Source organism: Scylla paramamosain, chromosome 9 (assembly GCF_035594125.1).
Source record: "Scylla paramamosain isolate STU-SP2022 chromosome 9, ASM3559412v1, whole genome shotgun sequence".
Lineage (NCBI taxonomy): Eukaryota > Metazoa > Arthropoda > Malacostraca > Decapoda > Portunidae > Scylla > Scylla paramamosain.
Genome location: NC_087159.1, coordinates 16,991,222 through 17,012,625, shown reverse-complemented (window position 1 = coordinate 17,012,625; position 21,404 = coordinate 16,991,222). Strand labels below are relative to the sequence as shown.

The 21,404-nt window shown below is 40.6% G+C and overlaps 1 protein-coding gene across 17 annotated transcripts in view; it reads right to left on the bottom strand.

The window, feature by feature from the left end:
- LOC135103699 (uncharacterized) overlaps positions 1-21,404 on the bottom strand; it is a 114,108-nt gene that overhangs the window by 52,343 nt on the left and 40,361 nt on the right. For all 17 annotated transcript variants that reach the window (XR_010270167.1, XR_010270168.1, XM_064010283.1 and 14 more), the window contains one exon: positions 11,805-11,951. Coding sequence is in view for 15 of the 17 variants with exons in the window: in XM_064010283.1 (XP_063866353.1) it covers positions 11,805-11,951 (147 nt within the window). In the remaining 2 variants the exon portion in view is untranslated. The remainder of the gene's footprint in view (positions 1-11,804; positions 11,952-21,404) is intronic.

Here is a 21,404-nt window from a genome sequence, read left to right as displayed (position 1 = left end):
AAACACCTGCTGGAGTGAGGTGCCCTTGGAAGTCCACCTCTCTGACGCTGAAAACACACTTGTCGTAACGCACTACCAGGCCGTTCCGCTGCAGTCGGTCTAACACTGTAGAAAGGTGTTGCAGGTATTCTTGTGTGGAGGAAGAGTAGATGAGGATGCCATTGAGGTTGCAGACACAGAACGCCCAAGATGCCATCCATCATCTGCTAGAACAAGGCTCCAGCGTTTCTGAGGCCAAAACAGCTGTCATTAAAGGTAAATGTACCAAAGGGTGTGGTGACGGCAGTTTCTTGAATGTCCTCTGCGTGCACTGGTACCTGGTAATACCCCTTCAGTAAGTCCAGCTTAGAGAAGATCTTGGCACCGTGGAGGAAAGAGGTGTCGGTAATGTTAGGCAGTGGGCAGTGGTCCGGTTCTGTCCACATGTTGAGGAGGCTATAGTCTCCACAGGGTCAGAGAGAGCCATCCTTCTTCATCACCATGTGTAGAGGGGACACCCAGGGACTTGGCGCCTTTTGACAGATGCCTAGGTGCTCCAACTCTGTGAAAGTCTGCTTTGCTGCGAGGAGTTTGTTGGGTAACAACCGACGAAACCTTGAGAACACTGGAGGGCCAGATGTTTTGATGTGGTGATAGATGCTGTGCTTGACCGGAACCTGCAGGTGCTGATGAAGCTCAGGCTTGAATACGTCAGGGTAGGAGTCTTGGAGGTGTGCAAAGTCATCTGTGGCATCAATCACTTGAATGGCAAGGTCGTCCAGGGCAACTGCAATGGGAGTGGCTGCAAGGGAAACTGTATCAAGCAGCCTGGCACTGGAGACGTTGACAAGGAGCTGGTAGCTGGCCAGGAAATCTACACCAAGGAGAGGGAGGGTTACGTCAGCCACCACGAAGTTCCATCCACGTGAGCGGTTGCCAATACAGGCGTCAAGGTGCTGGCGGTCATACATTTGAATCGGTGTGCCATTGGCTGCTGTAAGTCTGCTTATCGGCTGCAGTAGGTGGGGCTTCCTCCACGGAAAGGCTGGCAGGAGGGATCAGCTAGCGCCAGTGTCCACCAGGAAGTGGACGCCATTTAAGGGGTCGTGCAGGAAAAAGGTAGTGGTGCCACCAGGGGCTGCTGCAATAGGCGGCAGCCACCTTACACGTTTTTTGGCCGGGTACAAACAGTTCTGCAGTTCCTGGCATCAGGACAAAACCTGGTGTGAAAATAGCTCAGGTCGTCAATGAACTTTCCACTGTTTAGTTGCTGTCGTGGTCGTGGCCAAGGGTTGTGTTGCTGTCGTATGAGAGGCTGGCGGGCATGCACTGGAGTGTTGTTGACTGCTGCAATGTCATCCTCCTCCAGTGAGGGTGCTGTCAGTGTGATAAAGGGCATGGCATTAATGTGGCAGCCAGCTGCAGCCTGTGCGTCATTCAGGCGGTCTGCCATCTGCTGCAGTTCGTCTTCATCCATCTCCTCTGTGTTGGGTATGACTGCACGAATGGTTTCTGGGAGGTGGAGAAGCCACATAGCTCACAACAGGTCCAGTTTCCTTTCTGATCCATTGGCTGCTGGGGAAAGTCTTGCCAGTGTTTTCATCTCGATGAGGGCCTCTGAAGGCCTCTGGTCACTGAGGGGCTGCTTGGAAAGTTGCAGGAGCTGTGTTACTCACGATGCTGCTGACGGAGTGAAGCATTGTAGGAGGAAAGTCTTGAGATCACTGTATTCAATGGCAGTGTCGCCCTTGGATATCAGCCACTCCAAGATGCGGGGAGAGTTCTTCAGGGAGGGACACGAGGACGTGGTCGGCCTGGGTTATAGAGCTAGAAATTCTCTTTAGGCGGAATTACACCTCTACCCACCAAAACCACGTAGATGCATCAATCACTGAGAAGGTCAGAAGCTTGACCTGTGCTGCTGCGATTGGAGGGGAGGAGGGCAGCGTAACACTGTTGGACTGCATGCAGAAGGTTGAAAACACAGCAATGGAAAAAGAGTCACTCCGGAGTCATCAGTGTAGCAAGCTGCTACTATTCTGTAAACTGGAAAGGACAGTGAGACAAATGGCAACAACTCAGGAACTGATTTATTTGGACTAAACAGGCAAATATAATAGAGTACAGGCAGATCACAGGAGACAGGGTGATGGAAACACAGACCAATAATGAGCAACTTCCCGCATGCACAGCTTGCCCGTGATCACAACGTGATTCACAACTTCTTCACTGAGATTTCATTCCATTTGTTCACACTTCTTTGAGAAAAATTATACTTCTTGATGTCTCTTCTACAGTAAACTTTCTTCAACTTCTTACTGTGTCCCCTTGTACTCTGTGTCTAAATTTATAAAACATTCTTTGTCCACATTTTCCATACCATTTAACATTCTATAAATGTTTATTAAATCTCCTCTCTCTCTCATATTTTCAAGGGTAGGAATTTCCAACATTCTTAATCTCTCTTGATAGGTTGAATTGCTCAACTCCAGAACCATCTTTGCTCTTTGTACTCTTTCCAATTTTATAATATTCCTCCTTGTATGAAGAGACCACACCACTGCTGCATATTCCAGTCTTGGTCTAATCATGGAAATCAACATCTTTTTTATCTTTCCTTCATCCAAATATGAGAATGCCATTCTTAATATTTTTTAACAAATTCATCATCTCCCCAGTAATTTTATCAATGCATCTGTCCGAAGTCAAAATTTCAGTAACTGTTACTCCCAAGTCCATTTCTTCTTTTGATTTCTCTAATGTCACACCATCCATCTCATAATGATATTGTATTCTTTTTTTACTCTTACCAAACTCCATTACTTTACATTTACTTCAACTGAATTCCATTTGCCAAGATTTACTCCATCTATTAATCTTATTTAAATCATCTTGCAGTATCATACAGTCATTTACATTTTCTATCCTTCTCATCAGCTTAACATTATCTGCAAATAAGTTCATATAGCTATATATTTCTTCATTCATGTCATTTACATATATCACAAACATTATCGGTCCCAACACTGACCCCTGTGGGTCACTACTAGTTACTTTCAGCTTTTACTTTTGGTCTTGTATTACAATTCTCATCTCTCTATCATCCAGATAATCCTCCATCCACTCCAGCTGTCTTCCTCTAATTCTTCCATACTTTTTATCTTCCATACCAATCTTCAGTGTGGTACTTTGTCGAAAGCCTTCTTCAAGTCTAAGTAGACACCATTTACCCACCTATCTCTCCCCTGCACAATATCGACTACCCTTTGTTACTCTTTCCCTTCTCACCTTCCTCTCTCCTTTGTCCTTACCTCTGCTCCTCACTCTCTCCTGTTCTGTTTGCCCTCCAACTTCTTATTGTACCTTATTTATGAATCTTTACAAGATTTTTCCTTTGTTATTGATATTATTGAATTAAAATACCACCAACAATATGGTATTAGTTAAAACTGACATCCAACTGTTGTGCTAGATCAGCAGACTGAATATTATCACAGACCTCTTGTTTTTCCAATAAAGTCCTGTTGCATCAATTTAAGGGATATTTAAAGACAAACTTGTAATATGGAATTATCACTAAACCAGCATGTCTCAGCATATTTAGTAATTAAAAGTTGCAGCTTTTTTTTTCCATTGTAAGTGTGTGTGTGTGTGTGTGTGTGTGTGTGTGTGTGTGTGTGTGTGTGTGTGTGTGTGTGTGTGTGTGTGTGTGTGTATTTACCTAGTTATATAATACAGGGTTCAAGCAGGGCTTATAGTGTCCTGTCTCCATATCTATATTTATCAGCATTTCCTTAAATTTATGCACGTATGGTGCTGTAACAACCTCCTCGTTTAGACCATTCCAGATATCCACAGTTCTATGTGGAAAACTGTACTTCTTGATGTCTCTAAAACACTGACTCTTCCTGATCTTCTTTGAGTGCCCTTTCGTCCGTCCAGCTTCACCTTCTTCAAGCAACACCAGATCCTGCTCGTCTATCTTCTCAATTTGGTTAACTATTTTATACATCATTAATATATCTCTTTCTCTTCTAACTTGCAAAGTTGGCGGTCCAATTTCCTTCAACTTCATGTTAGGTCTTTCAGCTCCGGTACCATCCTTGTAGCAGCCCTCTGAATTCTTTCCAACTTTATGTCTTTCTTCATATGCAGAAACCACATCACTGCTGCATATTCCAGTCTCGGACATAGCATAGTGGCTATAATTTTCTTCATCATAGTCTTATCCATGTAATGAAATGCCACCCTAATATTTGTTAACATCCTGTACGTCGAGTCAAAAATCTCCTTTATATGCCATTCTGGGGTCAGTGTATCTTGAAAAACCACTCCTAGGTCTTTTTCCTCCTTGCTCCTCATAATTATTTCCTCCCCCATTTTATAGTCCCATGCAGGTCTTCTTTTACTCTTTCCCAATTCCATCACATGGCATTTCTTAGCATTGAATTCCAATTTCCACTTCTTGCTCCACCAATAAATCTTGTCAATCTCTCTTTGCAACTCTATACAATCAACATGGCTCTTTATTACTCTTAACAATTTTGCATTATCAGCAAATAGATTGATATTACTGGTCAAACCCTCCTGCATATCACTGATGTATATTTGGAATATAATGGGTGCTAACACTGATCCCTGTGGTACTCCGCTTGTTACATTACTCCAACTTGAACAGGTGTCCCTGATCACAGTTCTCATTTCTCTGTCCTTTAAGTAGTCTCTCATCCACTTTAGCATTGTCCCTCTCAGTCCTCCTATATGCTCCATCTTCCACAATAGTCTTTTATGTGGAATTTTATCAAAAGCTTTTTTGATGTCCAAGTACACTGCATCTACCCACCCATCTCTGTTTTGTACTTCATCTATTACTCTTGTATAGAAATTATATTAGTAAATTTGTCACACATGACCTTCCTTTACTGAAACCAAATTGTCTATATGTTATAACTTCGTTCTCTTCCAAATATTTCACCCACTTCTCCTTGATCACTATTTCACAGATCTTGCCCTCAGCACTGGTTAGCGACACTGGTCTATAATTTAGTGGCTCAGTCCTCTTGGCACTATATTTGCTCTCTTCCACTCTCTTGGTACCCTTCCCTCTATCAGTGAGCTGTTAATCACATCCCAAATTGGCTCCACAACTTGTTCTCTGCATTCCTTTAGTGTCCAACCTGACACTCCATCAGGCCTCATTGCTTTTCTGACATATAACTTCTCTAACAATTTGCCAATTTCATGTTTTTGCACCAAGACTTCCCGTAAACCTCCCTGCCTCACCTCCTCGTTTGGTTATGTAAAACCCTCTTCCACATTGAACACAGACCTGAAACTCTCATTCATAATTTCGCTCATCTCTTCTGCTGTTTGATATATCAGTCCTTCCTTTACTATCTTGTTAATGATCTCTCTGCTTGTCATCTTTCCATTGATATATCTGTAAAAAAGCTTGGGCTCTTCTTCACATTTCTTTACCACATCCTTTTCAAATTGTTTCTCCTCCTCTCTTTTTATTCTAACATAGTCATTCCTAGCCTCCTTATACTGCTTTCTATTATTTTCATTTCTTTGTTTCTTCAGTTTCTTTCAAGTACATCCTTTCTCTTTTTAGCTTCTGCACATCTGGCATTATACCAAATATGTTGGCTCCTCCTTACTTTATATACAGGCACATACTTCTGCACACCCTCATTGTATTTCTTCAGAAATGTTTTGTATATCTCTAACACTGTCTTGCCTTCCGTAAGTCCCTTCCAATCAATACTGCCAAAGAATTTTCTTAACTTTGTAAAATTTATCTTTGCGTGGCTAAGTCTCCCATTTTTATAATCCTCCTTACCTGGTAGAACCTCCCAATTTTGCAGTACCACCACTAACACCACATGGCCACTTTTTCCCATTGGGCTTAAATATTTAATGGTTGGACTGGGCTCCAGCTTTTTTGTGAATACCAAGTCCAACATAGATGGTTCCTCCTCCCCTCTGTATCTTGTAAATTTTTCCACCCATTGGTCCATTGTATTCACCATAGCTAACTGTGGAGCTTCACTCCACAGTCCAGTATTTCCATAAACTTCCACCTCCTCCCATTTTACATTTTTGCAGTTAAAGTCTCCCACTAGTAGTATTTTACTGTCCTTCCTTATCATATTGTCTAGGTACTTCAACACTTCCTTTTGCATTTCCTTGTGATCCTCCAACCTTCATGTATTAGTCTTCAATGGCATATACGTTACTATGTGTGTGTGTGTGTGTGTGTGTGTATTTACCTAGTTGCATTTACCTAGTTGTATTTTACAGGAAAAGAGCTATGCTCGTGCTGTCCTGTCTCCATATCTATAAGCATCCAGCTTAACTTTAAATTCATGAATATTTTTTTGCTTGTACCACTGTTTCATCTAAGTTGTTCCATATTTCTATGCTTCTATTTGGGAAACCATATTTCTTGACATCTTTTCTACTTGCTGTTTTCTTCAATTTCAGTCTATGTCCTCTTGTATCTCTTGAGTCCCACACAAATAAGTCTTCTTTGTCAACTTTATCCTTACCCTTTAAAGCTCTGTATATAGCAATCAGGTCTCCTCTTTTTCTTCTCTCTTGTAATGATGAAAGCTTCAATCTCCTTAATCTTTCTTCATAGATTAAATCTCTCAAACTTGGTACCAATTTGGGTGCAGCTCTTTGGATCCTTTCTATTTTCCTTATTTCCTTTTTTATTATGGGGTGACCAAACAATTATGGCATATTCCAGTTTTGGTTGAATCACATATTCCATCAACTTTTTCATCATCTCTTCATCCATGTAAGGAAGGCTCCTTTCATCTTTCTTAGTAACTCATAGGTTTCCCCAACTATTTTGTTTACATGTTTTTCTGGTGATAAGTTATCACTGATTGTAATTCCCAAGTCTTTTTCTTCTTTGGTTTTCTTAATTTCCACTTCTCCCATGGTGTCGATCTTCTTTTGCTTTTTCCTAATTCCATCACCTTGCATTTCTTTGCATTGAATTCCATTTCCCATTTCTTACTCTATTTATATATCTTAATTAGATCTTTCTGTAATATTTCACAATCCATATTGTTTTCCACTCTTTTCAATAATTTTGCATCGTCTGCAAACAGACTTATGTAACTGTCAACCTCATCCACCATATCGTTGACATACACCAGAAACATTACAGGGGCTAAGACTGTCCCCTGTGGTACTCCACTTGTAGCTCTACACCATTCTGATTTTTCTCCCTTTATTACTGTTCTCATTTCTCTGTCCCTCAAGAAGTCTGTAATTCAATTCAGTGTGTTTCCTTGCAAACCCCCTATATTTTGAATTTTCCATAGCCGGCTCTGGTGTGGTACCTTATCAAATGCTTTTTTTAGGACTAAATAAACACAGTCTGCCCAACCCTCTCTCTCTTGAATTATATCAATTGCTTTACTATAAAAGCTCACTAAATTCGTGACACAAGATCTTCCACTTCTGAAACCAAATTATCTGTCAGTCAATGTATGTGTTTCTTCTAAATATTCCATCCATCTGTTTATAACTATTCTTTCCGCTATTTTTGCCACCACACTTGTTAGGGACACTGGTCTGTAATTCAATGGATCTTCTTCATTACCTCCTTTAAAAATGGGCACAATATTGGCTCTCTTCCAGTCTAGAGGAATTTTTCCTTCCTTAAAAGAACATAGTATGGTATTGTATATACCTTCTGCCAGATGTTCACAACATTTCTTAAGTATCCAGCTGGACACTCCATCTGGTCCTTGAGCCTTACTTACATCCAAATCTTTCATAATCTTCTTAGTTTCACTTATGTCCACCTGTATCTCTCTCATCACATTGTCTCTGTGCCATGCTCTTTCTCCTTCAAATTTGCTTTCTTTGGTAAATACTGACTGGAAGCACTTGTTCGTTAATTCCGCTTGTAACTGTGTATCTTTGTATGTAATGTCATCTTTCGTTAATTTATCTATTGTTTGCCTGTTTTTCATTTTCCCATTCACATATCTGAAGAATAACTTTGGCTCATCTTTGCATTTGTTAACTATATCTTTCTCATACAATAAAATCCCTCTTATCCGGCATCAATGGGACCACCGGCATGCCGGATACTTGAATAGAAATGAAATTATGTCCACAATCACCACCCTACACTCACGCATCTTACCATAACAAAGATCAGCTGATCTTAATCAGCAGCTGATCTGATCAGCTGCTTAAGTGTAAGCACAACACGCTTCCTCTTTTCTACAACTTTAGGCATGATGAAGGCATCAGGCGATAAACAGTGCACACGCGGGACTGAGTCACTGAGTAAAAACAGTGCAGTGGGCCACGGGTGTCGCGAAGCAGTGTGCTCTGGTGGCGAGGGGACAAAGTATGCCTCGCGCGGGAATTTTAATCGATTTTATGAATACACATTGATTTTTTATTGATTTTAAGGCTCGGGGAAAAATGTGCCAGATACTTGAAGCTGCCGGATACTCGAATGCCGGATGAGAGGGATTTTACTGTAATTCCTTTCTTCATCTCTCAGGATTCTGATATATTCATTTCTTGCCTTCTTGAATTCTTCCCATTTCTCACTTCCTCCTTTTTTTCTCTATCTATTCCATGCTGCTTCCTTTTCTTTTCTTGCTGTTATATATCTCATATTAAACCAGTCTTTTTTCCTTTTCACTTCCTTTGTTTTGATCTTCGGTACATATCTACTGACCCCTTCATTATAAATTTCCATGAATATATCCTACTTTTCCCGCGTATTACTTGCCGTGAACAGTTGTTTCCATTTAGTCTCTGCAAAATATTCCCTCAACCTGATAAAATCTGCTTTCCTGTAATTATATCTCCCATTCTTGTAAATTTCATTCCTGTTTTCTATTGGACCACTGCCTATACTGAATTCAATTAACAGATGGTCACTTTTAACTAGTGGGCACTAATAATTTATTCCTTCAATGATGTCCATTTCCTTTGTAAACACCAAGTCTAGCCTTGATGCCTCTTCATTACCCCTAAATCTTGTATTTTCTCCAATCCATTGGGTCATAGTATTTGTCATTATTGAATTTAGAAGCATATATCCCCATGACTCTTCTCCCCTGTCTGTGGTCCACTCTTCCCAGCATACCTCCTTGCAATTAAAGTCACCCATAAATGTTATATTGTTACTCTCAGCCAGTATTCTCTCCAGACAGTTACTAGTATCTCTTAACAGTAATTTATAATCCTCTTGTGTCCATGCATTCGCCTTTGGGGCTACATAAGCCACTGCAAAATCTCTTCTTCCTTCCCCTTTCCTTTTTGTTTGAATTCTAATTACTTCCGCCATTCCTTCTCCTATTTCAACCTCTTCCACTGCTATACTCTTCTTTGTAAATAACATGACTCCTCCCTGTTTCTTGTTATTTCTATGTTTTATCCACACATTATAATTACTATTACCAATTCTCATATTTTCTGTTGTCTCATTTAGTTTAACTTCAGTAATTCCCATGATGTTGGGCTGCTTTATCTTAATATAATTATTCAATTCTCACAATGCTGATATCAAACCATTTATATTTGTATATGCCACTGTCCACTTTTTATTTTTCCATACATTATTTACATTTTCTATTCTTTTTTTTGTCTGATACTGCTTCCTGAGCCTCTCATCTTTTACTTTCCAAAGGAACATTTTTTTTCTCTTCCTCTGTTCTGTTCTCATTTTTTTCCCTTTGCTTCTTTTATTAGATCGCTTTCCTTGAGTCTCTCCTCATTCATGTCCCTCTTTATCCAAACTTTCCTGTATTGCTCTGTCTTGTCCAGTTTCCATGCATTTGATATCACTTCCATGGCTGTTGTTTGTGCCCTAAATTTTACTTTCAGTGGTCACTCTCCTCCTTCTATATACTTCCCCAGTCTATGTATTTCCTCAATTTCAATTATCCAGTCCTCTCCTTCTCTCTGTATATTTCTTACAACGTCCTCTGCTACCTTTTTTTGTTCTCTTTCCCTCTTGTATCTTACTGGCTCTGTTTCTTCTTTTAATCCATATATAACAATACATTTCTTTTTGTCCACTGTGTCCCTTACCATCAATTCCTTCTGTTTAATCACTTTTACAATTTCTTTATTTAAATCTGTCTTTTCCTTCTTTTGCACTTCTATGATTCCTGTAAAGTTAACTTTTTTTTCCTCTTTTTCCTTCCTCCAGATTTGATGTTCACTTTTCATCCCTATCACTTAATTTTCCTGTTTTTTAACAATATCATTGTTTTCCTTCAATTTTGTTTTTAGATCAGCGCATAGTATTTTCAATTCTTTGTTTTCCTCTTCCAGGTCATATTGTTTTTTTCTAATTTTTTTACTCTTTCAGTGAAGTCACTGATCATCCCTTCCATCAAAGCCACTTTCCTTCCTTGCATTTTATCATGTAGTTCATTATCTTCCTCAAATCCTGGGAATGGTGACCCTATTGGCAACACTCCGCTCCCACCTATGGCGTCTGCCTTGCTAGAGCTCTTACTCATTTTATTACCTCTTATTACTTAAATTTTCCCTTATTTTTTTATTTCTGGAGACAGAACAACTCTACTTGAGCACAACTCCTACCTGGGAACACATTCTAGGATCCTAGTGGTGGCCGTGGTCAAACGAAATCTTTCTCTGCTGGAGCTTGGATCGATGCTTGTTTACTTGACAACGACATGTGTGTGTGTGTGTGTGTGTGTGTGTGTGTGTGTGTGCTTTTTTGTAAGACATAAAATAATCTAACCTCTACCTTAGGGAAGTAAACAGGGTAAGACTGGAAAAAAAAGCTTATACAAATTTTAATTATTAAATATGCTGAGACATGCCAGTTTAGTGATAATTCCATATTACAGGTTTGTCTTTAAGCATCCTTTAAATCGATGCAACTGGACTTTATTGGAAAAACAAGAGGTCTGTGATAATGCTCAGTCTGCTGATCTAGTACAACAGTTGTATGTCAGTTTTACCTGATAACATACTATTAATGGTATTTTAATTCAATAATGTCAATAACAAAGGAAAAATCTTTTAAAAGTTCATAAATAAGGTACAATAAGAAGTTGGAGGGCAAAGAGAACAGGAGAGAGTGAGGAGCTGAGGTAAGGACAAAAGAGAGAGGAAGATGGGAAGGGAAAGAGTAAGGAAGGGAGGAATATAGGAGATACAAAAGGGAAGAAAGCAAAGAAAAGAACAGCAAAGGGTTGGGTGGAGAAACTGAAATCTTACTTATTTCATGACTGATTGCTTTCAGAGCAATACACAATGTCATTAAAGCTTTTTTGTCTCATCAACTCTCCTCTTTTAACTATCTTCAACCTTTCATCCACTACTACTGCTCCTCTCCAATTGCAATTTCCATGATCAATGCTCTTCTGAACTTGCCAATTGGATGCCTCCCTCCTCTTTCACAGCCTTACTGCACAATACTTTCCATTTAATCTTACCATTGTTCTATCCACCTTATTAATAAAAGAGATAATTGGTATATTCAATCTTTCATCCCTATCACTTATAAATTAAATATATTAAATATATATAAATATAAATCACTTATAAATTAAATAAATCACTTATAAATCTGGATCTCTGTTTGTTTGTTTTTCTCCTTTCATATGACTGGAATAATTTCAAGAGAGGAGTGCTGAGATATCTCTACAACATGTTTCACAAACTCATTTGAGTATCTCCCTATTACACTTTTTTCTTAAGAAATTGCAATTGAGCAGACCTCTTAGAAGGTCTCCAGACCTAGAGCAATCTCAAATTCCTAGGCTAAATCCATTACTGCTATTACATACACATACTTTTTCATGTATCCTCAGTGCATCGAATCGGGAGTTGGCTGTGAGCAGTGTGTGTGTTGCTAAGCTGTGTATCTGCCCATCAGCTCCACATAACACCCACGACAGGAAGCCAGCTGTCACGTGGAGGGCAACAAAATGCTCTACGGTCTGTGGGGTAAGATGTATGGTTGAGAGAGAGAGAGAGAGAGAGAGAGAGAGAGAGAGAGAGAGAGAGAGAGAGAGAGAGAGAGAGAGAGAGAGAGAGAGAGAGAGAGAGAGAGAGAGAGAGAGAGAGAGAGAGAGAGAGAGAGAGAGAGAGAGAGAGAGAGAGAGAGAGAGAGAGAGAGAGTGTACAAATTATAAATTTATTTACTATTACATATTCATACATCACAACATTCAAGTAATATTGATTACACACAAACACACACACACGCACACAAACACACAGAAAAACAGATCAGTAAAATATATTAATGGAAAATGTGTATGCCAAAAAAGGAGCTGGTTGATTTTGCAGAATGCAAATTTTACAAATTGTAAATTTGTGTTTGCAGAAGATTTCATACAACATAACTGCCATTCCTCATAAAAGACAGTCTAATATACTATTATGATAATATTTGATTAAATATCTATAATAAATAAAATTCTTTAACTCCTATCAATATTACAGACATTCCAGACTTTATATAATCATCTATTTTAAACAGAATAAACAAAGATACAGTAGCATCCTCACAAACAACTAACACTGCTGAACAGCAATTTGCAAGCTGAGCATAAATACAAAGAAAAATTTGCTTTAATGTATGAGAATAACTAAGAAAGCAACCCAAAAAGAGCCAATAATTTATCTTTTCTCTGTGTGGTGTGCCTTGTCCTCTGTCACAGCCCTTCCCACAGGTTGCAACTTTTCAAAATACCAATAGGAAAGCAATAATAATATCACAGAATCAACCTTCAGAAAAATTGTGGAAACAGATTAACACATTATTTATATATTCTCTTCATTCATGACCCCAGGAATTATTGCACCATACCCTGGAGTCTACCTCACCCCACAACCCTAATAATGGGGTTAGTTCCCCAAATAGCAACCCTTGTGAAAAGTGCTAGATAACAATGGTAAACCACACCCTGTCACTAGTGCCACCTTGAAAGATGAGGGATGATTGAAATGTGTTGTGCCCCTTCACCCAGTCAACCTCTGAGGTAGTTCACTGATTCTTAACACTTCATAGGGTCAATACACCAAACAATCAGGAATATAATACTTACATATATTTACAAAAGTAATAGAAGAAATGTTGAGCCATCAGATTACCACCACCACAATATCCATCATGCCTGTCTCTCAATTCCCAATACAATCACTTCACTCACACAACAGTACCTCCACATCCCAATACTCAACACCACTGCCCACCTACACAGTCACTTGCTCCTGTCACAACTCATTCAAACTCCAATTCCACCTAATTCACTGCCTACCATCCATCATTCACCAGCACAGAAACAACACTTATACCCTAAGGGTTCACAACCACACACTGCTTCACACCTCCCACCTATGATTACCTAAGTTCTTGACTATTCCCATAGCTTGGATAGCACTGGTTCACAATACAAACACTCCTCTCCTCAAAGCACAGCACAATCCCAACACTGTAAATGCACTTCAGAATCCAACACATGTCACCATAAATAAATCCACTACACCCCACACACAAGTATCCTAACTCCAGCACCATCACAGGAAGAGTACCTGGCTTGACCACAGTATGGCCATTGTTGCCTTGGCCCACTCTACCACATCAACAGACACCCACAATCCTTGCCACATCACAAATCCTATATATATATATATATATATATATATATATATATATATATATATATATATATATATATATATATATATATATATATATATATATATATATATATATATATATATATATATATATATATAGTACATACATAATGTAGGTCACAAATATTTGTATAAACAACATGAACATCATGTTTCAAACTCATGAATAACTGTGATTACCTCTTCAGTCTGTTCACTGCTTAAATGTTTCAATTTTTCTTCCAAATGGCATAAAATCACAGAATTTGTCAGTCTTCTCCTCACACCTGGTAAGCTTCATGCTGCCATCACTCACACTGCAAGCCACCCCAACAGTTCCAACATTCACAGCCTCAGTTGACCTGTTATCTTCCAGCTTCTTCATTGTGCTGCTGTCCACCCTATCCAACTCTTTTTTCTTGTAGTAGGGTTTTATCATATTTACATGGCACAGCTGATTCTTCTTATGGTGTTCACCACATAATTAAGCTCTCCCACTCTCCCTTCTATTGTTCAGGGACCACTGTACCTTGCCTTCAACAGATTATCTTGCAATGGTAGGAGCTCCATTACTCTCCAGGCTTGCACTCCCATAGTCTGGCATTCTTGTCATACCAGTTTTTCATTCCTAACTGGGAATCAGCCACGTTAGCAGCTACAATCTCAGGAGCCATCAATAGCCTGCTTTTAAACATTCCCACGCAATCCATCGCTGATGTACAGGTGTTGTCTCCACCGAGGCACTTTTCCTTGATCATGCTCATTGGGCCTCTGACATCATGGCCAAAAACGTGCTCAAAACGGATCCATCCACTGTGTTTATGAGAGTAAATAAGGCTAGGGGTACACCACCATCCCATTCAATTCCTAGCTCCTTACAGTACATGTGCAGGACATTCTTTAGGGTTTCTTGACTGTGGGTGATATGGACTAGAAAGGCTTTGCTGAATGTGTGGTCCTTTTAAAATTTTCTTGAACATACCTGAGGTGAAATTAGTTCCCTAGTCTGACTGAATTATCTGGGGCAGACTCACCCTGGAAAAATACCTTACCAACTCCTCACTATGTTCTTGCTGTAGATGCTTCTCAGTGGGATGACCTCTGAGAACCTGGTGGATGGTTAGCAAGTAGCAATTTCCTCTTAGACTTTGGCAGAGACCTAACACAACTGATGATAATCTTGCTGAATGGCTTGCCAAACGCCGGTACTGGCTTTAGTGGCGCTGGCTTAATAACCTGGTTGGGTTTTCTCACCTTCTGGTATATTGTACAAGTCCTGCAATGAGCCACCACATCCCTTTTCATCCTGAGCCAGTAGAAGTGTGTTCCTAGCTTGTCATAGGTTTTCCTCCCACCCAAATGTCCTGACAAACTGGATTCATAAGCTATGGAAAGTACAGCACCACTGTATTTCTTTGGCAGCACAATCTGTTTTCTTAATCCCTAGTGATGTGATTTCAGCACATGAATGGGTCTCCACTTCCTCATTAAGACACCTTTATCAACACAGAATCCTACAATATCATCATCTACTCTCCTTCTTTGCACCTCCCTGAAACACTCCTGCAAAGTCACATCATCATTCTGGGCACGTTAAATCAAGCCGATTAATAGAAAAGTCATCAGGTTTACACTCAAATTCTACCTTTTCATCTGGATACACTTCACCTGCACATTTTTCATCAAACACTTCCCTCAAAGACACAGCATCATCACATTGTTCATCATCTTGAGAGTGCTCAGACATAGCTCTCATAACAACACATACAGGGTACAGTTCTGCTCCACGTTCACCTGTAATACATGATGCATCATCAACATTCAGAACTGCACTACTCTCTTCCATTTCAGTACACTCTACATCCCTTGGATGATGACAATCAATGGGGTTGTTCACCATTATCAACTCTGGTACTACCTTATCCCCAGCCAAGTCATTTTCCAACAGCACATGGACTCCAGGTACAGGTAATGCATTACTAACTCCGATTTTCACTTCTCCACTGATGTAACCACTAACCACACTTTATACATATGAAGTGTAAGGGCACAACAGAACCACCTCCAACACTTTTTGTGATGACTTCTTCCCCACTGAATGATTCCCCAGGACTATCCAATAACTCTTCTCTGACTTGCACCAGTGTTTATGAGAATAATTACCTCCCTCTCCTCCCCATTTTTAAGGTATATCTTTCCTTCCATCAGGAATGGTTGGAAACCTCCTTTACCATCATCGTAACAATGTGGTATCTTCTCCATACTGGGTCAGGTGACTGTGTGTGGCCTCTCTCCCTTTTTTTTTTTTTTTTTTTTTTTATGTAGGAAGGACACTGGCCAAGGGCAATAAAAATCTAATAAAAAAATGCCCACTAAAATGCCAGTCCCATAAAAGGGTCAAAGCAGTGGTCAAAAATTGGTGAATAAGTGTCTTGAAACCTCCCTCTTGAAGGAATTCAAGTCATAGGAAGGTGGAAATACAGAAGCAGGCAGGGAGTTCCAGAGTTTACCAGAGAAAGGGATGAATGACTGAGAATACTGGTTAACTCTTGCATTAGAGAGGTGGACAGAAAAGGGGTGAGAGAAAGAAGTAAGTCTTGTGCAGCGAGGCTGCGGAAGGAGGGGAGGCATGCAGTTAGCAAGATCAGAAGAGCAGTTAGCATGAAAATAGCGGTAGAAGACAGCTAGATATGCAACATTGCGGCGGTGAGAGAGGCTGAAGACAGTCAGTTAGAGGAGAGGAGTTGATGAGACGAAAAGCTTTTGATTCCACCCTGTCTAGAAGAGCAGTATGAGTGGAACACCCCCAGACATGTGAAGCATACTCCATACATGGACAGATAAGGCCCTTGTACAGAGTTAGCAGCTGGGGGGGTGAGAAAAACTGGCAGAGACATCTCAGAACACCTAACTTCATAGAAGCTGTTTTAGCTAGAGATGAGATGTGAAGTTTCCAGTTCAGATTATAAGTAAAGGACAGACCGAGGATGTTCAGTGTAGAAGAGGGGGACAGTTGAGTGTCATTGAAGAAGAGGGGATAGTTGTCTGGAAGGTTGTGTCGAGTTGATAGATGGAGGAATTGAGTTTTTGAGGCACTGAACAATACCAAGTTTGCTCTGCCCCAATCAGAAATTTTAGGAAGATCAGAAGTCAGGCGTTCTTTGGCTTCCCTGCGTGATATGTTTACCTCCTGAAGGGTTGGACGTCTATGAAAAGACGTGGAAAAGTGCAGGGTGGTATCATCAGCGTAGGAGTGGATAGGACAAGAAGCTTGGTTTAGAAGATCATTAATGAATAATAAGAAGAGAGTGGGTGACAGGACAGAACCCTGAGGAACACCACTGTTAATAGATTTAGGAGAAGAACAGTGACCATCTACCACGCAGCAATAGAAGGGTCAGAAAGGAAACTTGAGATGAAGCTACAGAGAGAAGGATAGAAACTGTAGGAGGGTAGTTTGGAAATCAAAGCTTTGTGCCAGACTCTATCAAAAGCTTTTGATATGTCCAAGGCAACAGCAAAAGTTTCACCAAAATCTCTAAAAGAGGATGACCAAGACTCAGTAAGGAAAGCCAGAAGATCACCTTGACGGAACCCATACTGGCGATCAGATAGAAGGTTGTGAAGTGATAGATGTTTAAGAATCTTCCTGTTGAGGATAGATTAAAAAACTTTAAATAGGCAGGAAATTAAAGCAATAGGACGGTAGTTTGAGGGATTAGAACGGTCACCCTTTTTAGGAACAGGTTGAATGTAGGCAAACTTCCAGCAAGAAGGAAAGGTAGATGTTGACAGACAGAGCTGAAAGAGTTTGACTAGGCAAGGTGCAAGCACAGAAGCACAGTTTCGGAGAACAATAGGAGGGACCCCATCAGGTCCATAAGCCTTCCGAGGGTTTAGGCCAGCGAGGGCATGGAAAACATCATTGCGAAGAATTTTAATAGGTGGCATGAAGTAGTCAGAGGGTGGAGGAGAGGGAGGAACAAACCCAGAATCGTCCAAGGTAGAGTTTTTAGCAAAGGTTTGAGCAAAGAGTTCAGCTTTAGAAATAGATGTGATAGCAGTGGTGCCATCTGGCTGAAGTAGAGGAGGGAAAGAAGGAGCAAAGTTATTGGAGATATTTTTGGCTAGATGCCAGAAATCACGAGGGGAGTTAGATCTTGAAAGGTTTTGACATTTTCTGTTAATGAAGGAGTTTTGGCTAGTTGGAGAACAGACTTGGCATGGTTCTGGGCAGAAATATAAAGTGCATGAGATTCTGGTGATGGAAGGCTTAAGTACCTTTTGTGGGCCACCTCTCTATCATGTATAGCACGAGAACAAGCTGCGTTAAACCAAGGTTTAGAAGGTTTAGGACGAGAAAAAGAGTGAGGAATGTATGCCTCCATGCCAGACACTATCACCTCTGTTATGCGCTCAGCACACAAAGACGGGTCTCTGACACGGAAGCAGTAGTCATTCCAAGGAAAATCAGCAAAATACCTCCTCAGGTCCCCCCAACTAGCAGAGGCAAAACGCCAGAGGCACCTTCGCTTAGGGGGATTCTGAGAAGGATTGGAGTGATAGGACAAGATAAAGATATGAGATTGTGATCGGAGGAGCCCAACGGAGAAGAAAGGGTGACAGCATAAGCAGAAGGATTAGAGGTCAGGAAAAGGTCAAGAATGTTGGGCGTATCTCCAAGACGGTCAGGAATACGAGTAGGGTGTTGCACCAATTGCTCTAGGTCATGGAGGATAGCAAAGTTGTAGGCTAGTTCACCAGGATGGTCAGTGTAGGGAGAGGAAAGCCAAAGCTGGTGGTGAACATTGAAATCTCCAAGAATGGAGATCTCTGCAAAAGGGAAGAGGGTCAGAATGTGCTCCACTTTGGAAGTTAAGTAGTCAAAGAATTTCTTATAGTCAGAGGAGTTAGGAGAGAGGTATACAGCACAAATAAATTTAGTATGAGAGTGACTCTGTAGTCGTAGCCAGATGGTGGAAAACTCGGAAAATTCAAGAGCGTGGGCACAAGAGCAGGTTAAGTCACTGCGCACATAAACACAGCATCCAGCTTTGGATCGAAAATAAGGATAGAGAAAGTAGGAGGGAACAGAAAAGGGGCTACTGTCAGTTGCCTCAGATACCTGAGTTTCAGTGAGGAAAAGAAGATGAGGTTTAGAAGAGGAGAGGTGGTGTTCTACAGATTGAAAATTAGATCTTAGACTGCGAATGTTGCAGAAGTTAATGAAGAAAAAGTTGAGGGGGGTGTCAAGACACTTAGGGTCATCGACAGAATGGCAGTCCGACCTGGGGACATTTATGGTCCCCTCCCCAGATGGGGACTCCGAGGCTGGTGTAGGAGTCGCCATGATGATTTTAAAATTTTTGAGTGAAGGGTGTGTGTGTTATTAGGTGCTTGTAGTTTTGTGTGGAGGAAGAGAGTTGTCTTTAGAGGGCAGGCTGTGACTGCCCCCTTGTGTTGTGAGACACAAAGGGAAACGTTCAGTGAGGTCACAGCTGGGTTTAATAAGTTCACAGCACCCCCTGAACAGTGCTTTAGACCCCACTGGGAGTAATTATCGTTTCGGCAGGTGTCTACTGCCTCCTCCTCCATACCAACCACCAACATACCAACAACCACACTGGTTTAGTCAGCTTTGGACACTGATACTTAGGATGTCCCTGCTCTCCTCATCCAAACCTTTTATGGGCTGACTACCATATCTTACTCCCTCTCTACCTGGTTTAAGTGAAGGATGAAGGAATCTGCTCTGATTGTAAATCCTGTTGAAAGGTCTTGGTGGTGGGTCCTGTAATGGTTTATACATATTATTAAAAGTTGACATAGATCTTGGTGCACTTGGCATAGTTTGTTGTAAATTGTTATAATAGTGGAATCCATGTAGCTTTACATTATCAGGTTTGTGTGCTCTGTTTCCTAAATATAATTTGTGAGCCACAGACATGGTGCAGCCAACTTGGTGGTTTCCAATACATCCTTACATTTACAAATTTCATATCTCACATAAGATGCCAGATTCTTAAAATGCACCAGTAACATCAGTTGCTTGAGTTTCTCTATTGTCTCTACCTCCTCTGACTTCAGCCATCACTCTAGCTTCATGATACACTCCCTGGCTACTTAAAGATAAATTTGATCAGAAGCCTGTATTATATCTCTGAATCTCCTATATATTACTGAATCCTGTTCCACAATCCTCAACACTGACTGACTACATCACAGTCAATTGACTCTGCAAAGGTAAGAGAAGCATATACCCCCTTGTCTTTCTTACAAACTTAGTCTGTACCAACCATGCCCAATCCTCTCTATCCCATTCCTTTATTGTTGCAATTTTCTCAAATTGCATGAAAAAATCTTCGGCCTCATCATTTGGGAATTCAGGAAGCATAGACGCATGATAATCTTTCTCCTTAGGATTTGACCTGACACTCACCTCTAGCTAATTATCAGCTTCCACTTGTAACTTCTTTAACTTGTACTCCAGTCTAATTTTTCCAAAGCAATCTTTTCACTAGTCTGCACTTCCTCCATTTCAGGCACTCCAGTACTCAGCAACTCTCTACCCAAAACACCCACCTCTGTCAGGGCCTTAATTACCTTTCTCTGCATATCATTCCTAGCCTGAGATCTAACAGTCATCTGGTATCTCTCTGCAATTTCATGTAGTTCATCCTTACTTCAATGGTACCAATAATGTAGATCACTGGTGTTGATTAACTGCTGTGCATTATCCATCTTAATGACACTTACTTGTCAGATCTACAAATAGTGGTAGATGTTACACAGCTTAGGTAGCACATGTAGACAGATGGTACACATACATGGAAATATTTCACCATCAGAACACATAATTGGCACAATCCTGTAACACACAAAATCAAGCATGGCGGTACAAAACATCAATCGATCCTGATCCAAGTCTACTCAAAGTGATCAATCCTGGACAGGTCCCCAAAATCCTGTCACGACCCCAGGAACTATTTCACCCAGTCAACCTCTGAAGTAGTTCACCAATTCTTAACACTTCATAAGACCAATACACCAAGCAATCAGGAGTATAATACTTACATATATTTACAAAAGAAATGGAAGAAATATTGAGCCCATCAGATTACCACCACCACAATATCTGTCACACCTGTCTCTCAACCCCTACCACATTCACTCCACTCACACACTGGTACCTCCACACCCCAATACTCAACACCACTGCCGACCTACACAGTCACCTGCTCCTGTCACAACTTGTTCACTCTCCAACTCCACCTAATTCACTGCTTACCATCCACTATTCACTAACACAGAAGCAACACTGATACCCTTATAGCATCTTGGTCCACATCCACAACCACACACCACTTTACACCTCTCACCTATGATCACCTAAGCTCTTGACTATTTGATGAGCTTAGATAGCACTGGTTCACAATATGAACACTAACACCATACTCCTCTCCTCAAAGCACAGCACAATCTCAACACTGTAAATACACTTCAGAATCCACCACGTCACCATAAATCCACTACACCTCACACACAAGTATCCTAAGCCCAGTGCCGTCACGGGAAGAGTACTTGACTTGACTGAGGCAAGGCTGGCATTACCTCGGCCCGCTCTGCCATGTCAACAGACGGGCACCCACAATCCTTGCCACATCATGAATCCTCTACATAGACATACATACATACATAAATATATATAGTATGTACATAATAAAGGTCACAAATATTTGTATAAACATCATGAACATATAATAAAT